The following is a 12,199-nucleotide window of genomic DNA, read 5'->3' as shown; positions in this document are numbered from 1 at the left end:
TTGACACCGGTGCAGAATTGAGTGCTGTATCTGGGAAAATATTTCAGTTACTGATAGACAGACCTGGTATCGTAGTTATGCCAGTAACAGGAGTGAAAATTGTCGGTGCTACTGGGAAGGCCAGTAAACCGGTCACAAAACAGATTTTTGTCAACTTCGAGATATGTGGGGCACGATTTGAACAGACTTAACTACGGAGGTAATTATCGGGTTAGATTGGCTATTAAAGTACCGTGCAGTGATTAATTGCGAAAGCAAAACTTTGACATGTACGTCACAAGATAAAACAATAGTAGCTAGTTTTGACGAGGCAGGATATGGTGTGCATAGGCAATACCAGCCTATAAACATTGTTAACTGGCCGGATGCCATTGACGTAGGTATGAATTTGAACTACTGTAAGGTGAGGAATCTCGGCATTGACAATAGTGTAGAAAGTGCATTGGAAAGTATTGTAGACGGTGTGTTAAACGTAACACACGAACAAAGACGAGGCCGACTTTTCCGTACCTATTGCCATCACAACCATAGGGCATGGGGCAAATACGTAGCAGAATTTGAGAGAATTATGAACACCTTGAGATATGAGTCTACGGGATTTTCTCCAGAGGAAATCCTGTTAGAAGACAGAAGTAAAAGTTCAGTGGAAGAGATAATCAAATTCCCTCCACGGATTGACATTAGTATTGGTGTGAAAAAAGATCGTTTGCGAGAAATAATGAAGCTAAAAGCCGATGCTCGCATACGTCGTCATTACGCTAAAGCGCGTTTTACTAAGTTTGCAATCGGAGACTTAGTACTTGTAAAAGCTCATGAGATATCGAGCGAGATAGACAATGAAATCTCTAACTTTAAGTTTGTTTATAATGGGCCATATAAATTCATTGGTATACTCACACAAATGCTTATTGCTTAGAGTATCCAAGCTCTGGAAAACTATTAGGTATACGGAACATCGTAGACGAAATTGTACCAACCAATGATTGAGTAATACCACAGAATGGGTAATTTGTACAGTATGTAAATATAGAGTGTAATATTTAACGATTTGCTAGATTGCCATGCTTTTGCCTGACCAAGAGGACATTAAAGAAGTTGTAATTAATAAGTAATTAATTTTGACTAAATGATTTAAGAGTAACTAATTATTAATCAATTGAAAAATCCAAGCTGCTAGTTTAAGTTTTCAGCTGAGTCACAGTAGATTAAGGACTGTAAATATGATTTTGTAACTAGCTGTAAGATTTCATAAGTATGTGATTTACTAGTCATTGCCGATGTACCTAGACGCTGTTTTAAGTTTCAGGCTAGTACATGCGTGTGATGATGGACAGTGTTGAGTTATCCACTGTGATACTGTTAATGGACTCCTTGAGATTACTCGGGAGTGAGTTTTTCCGAAAGAATTCAGTGAAACGAATGTTCTGGAAATGCCGTTACACAGGCGAGTGAGATCAAGCGTGCCGCACAGGCGGGCGCAACAGTACTGGCGAGGCGGAGCCGCTGTCTGCGCTTGTGCCGCTGTCGGCATTCCTTGTACTTTCGAGTACCGAAGGCGGAGTTGTTTTTCTTCCCCGACAGCTGATGTGAAAGAATTCTGCTGTCAATATTTTTTTTCTTTCAACCCGCTGTGTATTATTTTCATGTTTAGCGTTAAGTGGACACTCATGACGAGAATATTAATTATGAAAAGGTTATATAAGAATGTGTATTCCATGTCATTAATTATTAATTATTTTGATATACCTGTTATTTATTATTTTGATATACCTGTTTTTTATGACCATGTACTCTGGTTAATTTTGTAAATAGTATTCTACACTCCTGGAAATGGAAAAAAGAACACAATGACATCGGTGTGTCAGACCCACCATACTTGCTCCGGACACTGCGAGAGGGCCGTACAAGCAATGATCACTCGCACGGCACAGCGGACACACCAGGAACCGCGGTGTTGGCCGTCGAATGGCGCTAGCTGCGCAGCATTTGTGCACCGCCGCCGTCAATGTCAGCCAGTTTGCAGTGGCATACGGAGCTCCATCGCAGTCTTTAACACTGGTAGCATGCCGCGACAGCGTGGACGTGAACCGTATGTGCAGTTGACGGACTTTGAGCGAGGGCGTATAGTGGGCATGCGGGAGGCCGGGTGGACGTACCGCCGAATTGCTCAACACGTGGGGCGTGAGGTCTCCACAGTACATCGATGTTGTCGCCAGTGGTCGGCGGAAGGTGCACGTGCCCGTCGACCTGGGACCGGACCGCAGCGACGCATGGATGCACGCCAAGACCGTAGGATCCTCCGCAGTGCCGTAGGGGACCGCACCGCCACTTCCCAGCAAATTAGGGACACTGTTGCTCCTGGGGTATCGGCGAGGACCATTCGCAACCGTCTCCAAGAAGCTGGGCTACGGTCCCGCACACCGTTAGGCCGTCTTCCGCTCACGCCCCAACATCGTGCAGCCCGCCTCCAGTGGTGTCGCGACAGGCGTGAATGGAGGGACGAATGGAGACGTGTCGTCTTCAGCGATGAGAGTCGCTTCTGCCTTGGTGCCAATGATGGTCGTATGCGTGTTTGGCGCCGTGCAGGTGAGCGCCACAATCAGGACTGCATACGACCGAGGCACACAGGGCCAACACCCGGCATCATGGTGTGGGGAGCGATCTCCTACACTGGCCGTGCACCACTGGTGATCGTCGAGGGGACACTGAATATTGCACGGTACATCCAAACCGTCATCGAACCCATCGTTCTACTATTCCTAGACCGGTAAGGGAACTTGCTGTTCCAACAGGACAATGCACGTCCGCATGTATCCCGTGCCACCCAACGTGCTCTAGAAGGTGTAAGTCAACTACCCTGGCCAGCAAGATCTCCGGATCTGTCCCCCATTGAGCATGTTTGGGACTGGATGAAGCGTCGTCTCACGCGGTCTGCACGTCCAGCACGAACGCTGGTCCAACTGAGGCGCCAGGTGGGAATGGCATGGCAAGCCGTTCCACAGGACTGCATCCAGCATCTCTACGATCGTCTCCATGGGAGAATAGCAGCCTGCATTGCTGCGAAAGGTGGATATACACTGTACTAGTGCCGACATTGTGCATGCTCTGTTGCCTGTGTCTATGTGCCTGTGGTTCTGTCAGTGTGATCATGTGATGTATCTGACCCCAGGAATGTGTCAATAAAGTTTCCCCTTCCTGGGACAATGAATTCACGGTGTTCTTATTTCAATTTCCAGGAGTGTATTTCCTGATACTGTAAGGGATTTTGCTGATTTTAGAATAGTTATACCATTTTCTATGTTTTCTGTGAATTTTAATGTGTTGTCAACCTGTTTTCTTTTGTGTAAGATGACTGAGTGGAATAAGATTAGGAGTGTCTCCACTCAATTATTATGGTCTAAAAATTGGTTTATGGTTAATTAGCCTAATGCTGAATTTTCTTGATGTTTTGAGCATATGCATTTCCGCTGTTTTTTTTTTCGGACACTTTCTGAGTCTGATTAGGTTACACGAACATCCTTAGACAATGTGGGGCACATGTAACGCTAGAAAGGCATATCCTCCTATTTCCATCTATTGTACTATAAATTTTTTATCTTAATTTGTTACCTGAAGATATGACATTTCTGTGTCTTTATATATTGTAATATGCATATTTATGCATTTATGTCGATGTATAATTGGTTTGTTTTGTAAATATTATTTGTATTTTTACGCTGAGTCTGGCCTAGGGAAAACGATACTATCGAACGATTACATCGATAGGTCGTGTGGAGAACCAAAGTGTGTAGGACCTTTGGTAGTGTTGACTCGGCTGCATGGAACGCGGGCAGAGAGAGTCTGGCTGGAGTAGGGCGGTGGAGAGAGGTCTTGTGTGACGCTCCCGCGAGTTGCCAAGCTTTCGGGGTTTGGCAGCATGTAATTGCGCTCGACTTGCTATGATAGTTTCTGACACGGTGTCGCGGACGGGAAGCATTAGCTGGTGCACATCAAGAGCCCGTTTCGCCTGGTGACAGTGTCGAGAAGAAGGCGCGCCAACATCCAGCTTCTTCAACAGCGACGGCCGACAGTGAGTGATTGTCGCCACCTCCTCGACCGACGACTTCAAACCTTCAATCAACCAACAAGGAAGACTGGAAGCAAGTAAAGTTTTAGAACTGTATGGCAGACCTCAGCTTTTCAAACTATTCCATTAGCAAATTACAGCATCTTAGCATGAACCTTTGTTGCTCATTGTCCCAATTGCATTACCAAGCAGGGTCCCTTCCTTTTCCGGAATGAACCCGAGTGTCCTTGAAATTCAAACGCCAGTATTAAAGTAATATCATTCCATTTCACTGCTTTAATTTCAAAGTTCATTTAAAGCATTCATAGCTGGCTACAATATTTAGATTACACAAGCACAAATTAAGAGTGCGAGTTTTGTTACCATATTTTAGCTTACCTGTGACTGCAGCTCAGCTTGGTACGTACTAAATTTTACTATTGTTAATTGTTCAGAATCATTTAATTCAAGTTCAAAGTTAAATCTCTTATTTCTAAATTGCGTAGATTCAAGTAGCTTTTGAAATGATTGTTGAGGTAGCCCAAGACTTATCTTATTTTATTGAATTTCGTAGTTCTTCAGAAACAAAGTTCACTATTAATTTCAGTCACTAAATTAACTTTCAATTCTCCAGTTTTATTAATTCTTTTGCTAAATTAAGTTAGAGTGTAGCGAAATTTATTACTTCTGACAAATATTCAGTTTTCACACAACACGTGTCACCCTTCAGTTGCCACGCTTTTAGTGCTAAATATATGTGCATTAATCTTACATTTTCAGTTATTATAGTAGTTGTCCATAGGACTGGCGACCGTAATTTTCCCCAAATCTCAAATATCTAATTAACGCCAATTAATTGTTAACGTAACGACTGCACACTTACTTTCTTTATTAATTTTACCCTTTTCTCAAAATTAATTTCCACCAATTTCATTTGCATTTTTCCTTTCCTTTAGATGTAACCCTTTCCTCCCTCTTTACCGACAAATTAACTTCGGTGGCGATTGCTTTTTCCCAAATTTCCATTAGGTGCACGTGGTCTAATTTTCACTGTCATTAACGTCGATAAGTGAGGGGGAGAGTACAGACTGAAAAAAATTCTGCGCATTTCGAGCGAATGATTTGCCCATCCATATAGCCCGATATGAATGACATCCAACATTTCTGGAACATAATCGACAGATCAGTTTGTGCACAAAATCCTACACCGGCAACACTTTCGCAGCTGTGGAGAACTGTAAAAGCAGCATGGCTCAATTTTTCTGCAAGGGACTCCCGACGACTCTTTGAGTTCATGCCACGTCGAGTTGCTGCATTACGCTGGGCAAAACGAGGTCCGACACGATATTAGGAGATATGCCATTAGTTTTGTCACCTCATTGTATGTCTGATATGTATAGCATCTCTGAAGTGGCCTTGTAAACACAAAGTACAGTGGAGAGCATCTACATCCACGTGATTACTCTGCTATTCACAATAAATTGCCTGGCAGAGGGTTCAATGAACCACCTTCAACCTGTCTCTCTACCATTCCACTCCCGAACGGCACGCGGGACGTACACTTAAATTTTGCGTGCGAGCCCTGATTTCTCTTATTTTATCGTGATGATCATTTCTCCCTATATAGGTGGGTTCCAACAGAATCGGAGGAGAAAACTGGTGATTGAAATTTTATGAGAAGATCCCGTCGCAACGAAAAACGTCTTTGTTTTAATGATTGCCACTCCAATTCATGTATCATGTCTGTGGCACTATCTCCCCTATTTCGCGATAATACAAAACGAGCTGCCCTTCTTTGTACGTTTTCGGTGTCATCCGTCAGTCCCATCTGATCCGGATCCCACACCGCACAGCAATACTCCAGAATATGGCGGACAAGCGTGGTGTAAGCAGTCTCTTTAGTAGACCTGTTGCACCTTCTAAGTGTTCTGCCGATGAATCGCAGTCTTTGGTTTGCTATACCCACAATATTATCTATGAGATCGTTCCAATTTATGTTATTTGTAATCCCTAAGTATTTAGTTGAATTTACAGCCCTCACATTTGTGTGACTTATTGCGTAATCGAAATTTAGTTGATTTCTTTTAGTGCTCATGTGAGTAACAACTGCACACGTTTCCTTATTCAGGGTCAATTGCCACTTTTCGCACCATACAGATATCTTATCTAAATAGTTTGGAAAGTCGTTTTGATCATCTGATGACTTTACAACACGGTAAATGACAGCATCATCTGCAAACAATCTAAGACGTTTCGTCTCCGACTACTGGAGGCATCCTCGGAGGTACAGTGGTTCACCGCTGTACCTCCGAGAATGTCTCCCGCAGTCGGAGACGAAACGTCAGGGGAGTGTTTTATACTTCGACCACGGCCTATCAGTCCGGAAGTTTTAAGTGAAGACAATACCGGTCGTGAAAGCTTACATTGTATGATCAATCTAAGACGGTTACTCAGATTGTCTCCTATGTCGTTAATATAGATCAGGAACAATAGAGGGCCTATAACACTTCCTTGGAAAACACCGGATATTACTTCTGTTACTCGATGATTTTCCATCTATTACTACGAATTGTGACCTTTCTGACAGGAAATCACGAATCCAATCACATAACTGATGCGATACTCTGTAGGCACGTAGTTTGGTTAGAAGACACTTGTGAGGAACGGCGTCGAAAGACTTCTGGAAATCTAAAAACATGGAATCAATTTGACATCCCCTGTCGATAACACTTATTACTTCGTGAATATAAAGAGCTAGTTGTGTTTCACAAGATCGATATTTTCTGAAACCGTGCTGACCATGTGTCAATATATCGTTCTCCTCGAGGTACTTCATAATGTTCGAATGCAGTAAATGTTCCAAAACCCTACTGCAAATCGACGTTAGTGCTAAAGGCCTATAATTCAGAGGATCACTCCTACTTCCCTTTTTGGTATTGGTGTGACTTCAGCAATTTTCCAGTCTTTAGGTACGGATCTTTCTATGAGAGAGTGGTTGTATACAGGGCGGTCTATTGATCGTGACCGGGCCAAATATCTCACGAAATAAGCGTCAAACGAAAAAACTGCAAAGAACGAAACTTGCTTAGCTTGAAGGGGGAAATCAGATGGCGCTATGGTTGGCCCGCTAGATGGCGCTGCCGTAGGTCAAACGGATATCAACTTCGTTCTTTTTAAATAGGAACCCCCATTTTTATTACATATTCGTGTAGTACGTAAAGAAATATAAATGTTTCAGTTGGACCACTTTTTTCGCTTTGTGGTAGATGGCGCAGTAACAGTCTCAAACATATGGCTCACAATTTTAGACGAACAGTTGGTAAAATACAGAACGTAGGTAAGTTTGAACATTTTATTTCGGTTGTTCCAGTGTGATACATGTACCTTTGTGAACTTATCATTTCTGAGAACGCATGCTGTTACAGCGTGATTACTTGTAAACACCACATTAATGCAATAAATGCTCAATATGATGCCCGTCAAACTCAATGCATTTGGCAATACGTGTAACGACATTCCTCTCAACAGCGAGTAGTTCGCCTTCCGTAATGTTCGCACATGCATTGACAATGCGCTGACGCATGTTGTCAGGAGTTGTCGGTGGATCACGATAGCAAATATCCTTGAACTTTACCCACAGAAAGAAATATGGGGACGTCAGATCCGGTGAACGTGCGGGCCGTGGTATGGTGCTTCCAGGACCAATCTACCTGTCATGAAATACAGTGTTCAATACCGCTTCAACCGCACGCGAGCTATGTGGCGGACAACCATCATGTTGGAAGTACATCGCCATTCTGTCATGAAGTGAAACATCTTGTAGTAACATCGGTAGAACATTACGTAGGAAATCAGCATACATTGCACGATTTCGATTGCCATCGATAAAATTATCCTTCCTCCCATAATGCCGCACCATACATTAACCCGCAAAGGTCGCTGATGTTCCACTTGTCGCAGCCATCGTGGATTTTCAGTGGCCCAGTAGTGCATATTATGCCGGTTTACGTTACCGCTGTTGGTGAATAACGCTTCGTCGCTAAATAGAACGCGTGCAAAAAATCTATCATTGTCCTGTAATTTCTCTTGTGCCCAGTGGCAGAACTGTACACGGCGTTCAAAGTCGTCGCCATGCAATCGATGTTGATGTAGCATTCTCAACACCGACGTTTTTGAGATTCCCGATTCTTGCGCAATTAGTCTGCTACTGATGTGCGGATTAGCCGCGACAGCAGCTAAAACACCTATTTGGGCATCATCATTTCTTGCAGGTCGTGGTTGACGTTTCACATGTGGCTGAACACTTCCTGTTTCTTTAAATAACGTAACTATCCGGCGAACGGTCCGGACACTTGGATGATGATGTCCAGGATACCGAGCAGCATACATGGCACACGCCCGTTGGGCATTTTGATCACAATAGCCATACAGCTATTGGCCCGGTCACTATCAATTGGACCACCCTGTATAGCTGCTAAATATGGAGCTATTTTATCAGCATACTCTGAGAGGAACATGACTGGTATACAATCTGGACCGGAGGCCTTGCCTTTATTAAGTGATTTAAGCTGCTTCGTTACTCCTAGGATATGTACTTCTATGTTTCTCATCTTGGTAGTTGTTCTTGATTGGAATTCAGGCATATTTACTTCGATATTTATTTCGTCGTCTCTGGTGAAGGAGTTTCGGAAAACCATGTTTAATAACTCTGCTTTAGTGGCATTGTCATCAGTGACTTCACCGTTGTTATCGCGCAGTGAAGGTATTCATTGCGTCTTGCCACTGGTGTGCTTTATGTATAACCAGAATCGTTTTGGGTTTTCTGCCAGATTTCGAGACAGAATTTCGTTGTGGAAATTATTAAAAGCATCTCGCATAGAAGTATGCACTATATTTCGAACTTCCGTAAAACTTTGCCAATCTTGGGGATTTTGCGTTCTTTTAATTTTGGCATGCTTTTTTTGTTGCTTCTGCAACAACGATCTGGCCCGTTTTGTGTACCACGGGGCATCAGTACCATCACTTATTAATTTATGTGTATGATCAGATCGGAAGGAGTGAAGACTGTCTCTTAAAAAGGCGTTAAGAGCATTTTTATCAGCTTTTTTAAATAGATATACTTTGCGATTCTTTTTGATGGTTGTAGGTTTTACGGTATTCAGCCTAGAAACAACTGCCTTGTGGTCGCTAATCCCTGTATTTGTCACAATACTCACTATTTGTCCAGTATTATTTGTTGCTAAAAGGTCAAGTACGCTTTCGCAACCATTTACGCTTCGAGTGGGCTCATGAACTAATTGTTCAAAATAATTTTCTGATAAGGCATTCAGTACAATTTTGGATGGTGATTTATGCATGCCGCCGGCTTTAAACATGTGATTTTTCCAGCATATCGAGGATAGATTAAAGTCACCACCGACTATAATTTTATGAGCGGGGTACTTATTTGAACTGAGAAAGTTTTCTTTGAACTGTTCAGCAACTATATTTTCTGAGCCGGGGGGTCCGTAAAACGATCCAATTAATAGTTTAGTCCGATTGTCAGGTATAACCTCTACCCATACTATTTCACTCGAACTATCTTCTTCAATTTCGCTACAAGGCAAACTACCTCTGACAGCAATAAATACTCCACCACCAACTGTATTTAATCCATCCTTTCTGAACACTGTTAGATCGTTTGAAAAAATTTCGGCTGAACTTATTTCCGGCTTTAGCCAGCTCTCCGTACCTACAACTATTCGAGCTTCAGTGCTTTCTATTAGGGCTTGGAGCTCTGGTTCTTTCCCAACACAGCTACGACAATTTACAACTACAATACCAATCGTTTCTACAACTACCTTACTGTGTTTGCAACAAGCAACAGTACGCAGCCTTTTTCCTACCTTGCTTCCCTCGTAACTACATTTTACTCTCACAAATTCATGTTTGTAACTTTAACAGAGCCTTTTCCAAGAACATAATTTTTATTACCAGCAAAAGAGGCAACATAACCTGTCTCGCGGTTGGTGTGCTTCTGTGGAAAGGCGTCTGTGCTGTTCATTAATACCACCTACACAACTATACAATTCTCCACCTGAAAATGATGGTATGAACCATCGAAAAGCGTATGTGACTGACGCAGAAAACTGTTTCATTTTATGAAACGTCCCCTTTGAAAAATTAATGAATTACTGTGCTGATAAACCTCTTCCATTATTTGATTTTCAAACAGCTGAGCAGAACTGAACGTACTCAGACATTCCGCTCTTTACCTATTCTCATCAACACTAAACTGACACACACTATTTCTAGCGCAACGCAATCTGACTTTCAACAATCCCTACAAAAGAATGGCCCTGACTAACAATAACTTATAACTTTCATGAAGCACTTACCTCACAAAAATCTTCGTTACTCTAACTACTGCAATGCAGCGAGCGCCAATACTGCCAGCTAAATGAAAGATTCTAACTACTGAAGGCACTAACTACTGACATGCATAGTCAGCAAATGAAAGATTTTGATAAAGAACAAACAATGTATTTACCTTAATAATGTTCCAAAGTCATCATATATATATATATATATATATATATATATATATATATATATATATATATCAGTTCATGATATCCAATATTACAAATTTACTCTTTCTGATGGACACACGTCCAGATCATCCGCTCTCAAAATTCTGCCATTTCTCTCCCCACATCCACCATTGCTGGCGGCTCACCTCCAACGCTACGCCCTGTTCACATCCAACTGCCCAACACTACAACAGCGAATTCCAACAATGCAAACCAGCCATAGACTGCACACAGCACAATCAGTGATTTTCATATAGAGCGCTACATGGCGTTACCAACATAAAAACCTAAACAGCCTACTTACAATTTATACAAAAAAACTAGAAGTGCAGGCTCACCGGCTACACCATGCTAAACCAGAGAGAACAAAACCTCAGTGACACTGTACTCTTACAACACACACACACACACACACAGACACAGCAAATTAATTCGGTTATGACCATGTGCCTTCAAATGTACAGCGCTGCGCAAAGCTGACAAGCAGAGGAAGCAGCAGTTGGTGGAAGAAGCAGCATCTAACAAACAAACAGCGTACACGAAAGGGACAAACGGAGAACAAGGAAGTCGTGAATAACTGACAAGCACTTACCTCAGGTTCTGGTACATGCTGGTGTGGACCGGCAGGCCGTCGCTGGCGATGCCCACCTCCTCCGTGTAGACCCAGGTGCCTCCGATGTGGGTGGACCTCTCGAACACAACGCAGGAGTGGTTCTCGGAGGCCTGCACATGACGAGCCGACGCGAGCCCGGCCGCGCCTGCGCCTACGATCGCTATTCGCATGGTGCTACAGGAGGGTGAGGGCGGTCTCGTGATGTAGGAACAGCTCTGACCGGACGTCACTGCACAATGCGGCTTAATGACGCGAAAGTAGCGTTGCAAAGTGCCCGCGGTGACGGGGGCGTGCCGGCGCAGCTAGGCACCTGTCGCGAGCTCTGGCTGCATCTACAGTGCCGGCGGCGGTGAGCTGCTTCTCGAGTGGATCGCTTTTATCGCGGTGCAGCGGCAGATACTGCGACCCTGTTCTGACCCCGTTACCCGCTTGTGAACGAGCGCACAGCCTCACAATCTCGGAGCCGTGCGGTAAACCCCGAGCGGTCGTTTACATAATGACAATGAGAATGACTAGTCACTCAAGTGTGAGAGTTCACATCAGTATGATCGGATACCGAGTGTGGTAGCGAATATTTGCACCTTTATTATCGATCTATCAGTTACTTCTGTAACACACCGTTTTAGACAGGTCTTTCGCCAGACATTACTTAAATATTCGGAGGTGACGTCTCTGTACAACCAGGGAGGAAAAGTAGATGTTGACAGCTACAACCGAGCAGCATTTATAAAGATACTGTCATTTGTTTTAAAGCCAATAGAGTTTCATGATGGCCGGCCAGTGTGGCCGAGCGGCTCTAGGCGCTTCAGTCTGGAACCGCGCGACCGCTACGGTCGCAGGTTCCAATCCTGCCTCGGGCATGGATGTGTGTGATGTCCTTAGGTTAGTTAGGTTTAAGTAGTTCTAAGTTCTAGGGGACTGGTGACCTCAGAAGTTAAGCCCCATAGTGCTCAGAGCCATTTGAACCAA

General features: G+C 43.4%; 1 protein-coding gene across 2 annotated transcripts in view; it reads right to left on the bottom strand.

Annotated features, from left to right (window-relative positions):
- Positions 1-11,601, bottom strand: part of LOC124798678 (flavin-containing monooxygenase FMO GS-OX5) — a 147,951-nt gene extending 136,350 nt beyond the window's left edge. Inside the window, exon 1 of one of the 2 annotated variants that reach the window (XM_047262179.1) lies at positions 11,210-11,601. In XM_047262179.1, coding sequence (XP_047118135.1) covers positions 11,210-11,400 — 191 coding nt within the window. In that variant the 5' untranslated portion in view covers positions 11,401-11,601. The remainder of the gene's footprint in view (positions 1-11,209) is intronic. The other variant, XM_047262178.1, reaches the window with a different exon arrangement.
- Between the last annotated feature and the right edge of the window lie 598 nt (positions 11,602-12,199).

Source organism: Schistocerca piceifrons, chromosome 5 (genome assembly GCF_021461385.2).
Source record: "Schistocerca piceifrons isolate TAMUIC-IGC-003096 chromosome 5, iqSchPice1.1, whole genome shotgun sequence".
Taxonomy (NCBI): Eukaryota; Metazoa; Arthropoda; class Insecta; order Orthoptera; family Acrididae; genus Schistocerca; species Schistocerca piceifrons.
The sequence above is the reverse complement of the archived record's forward strand: the minus strand, read 5'-3'. Positions and strand labels throughout refer to the sequence as shown.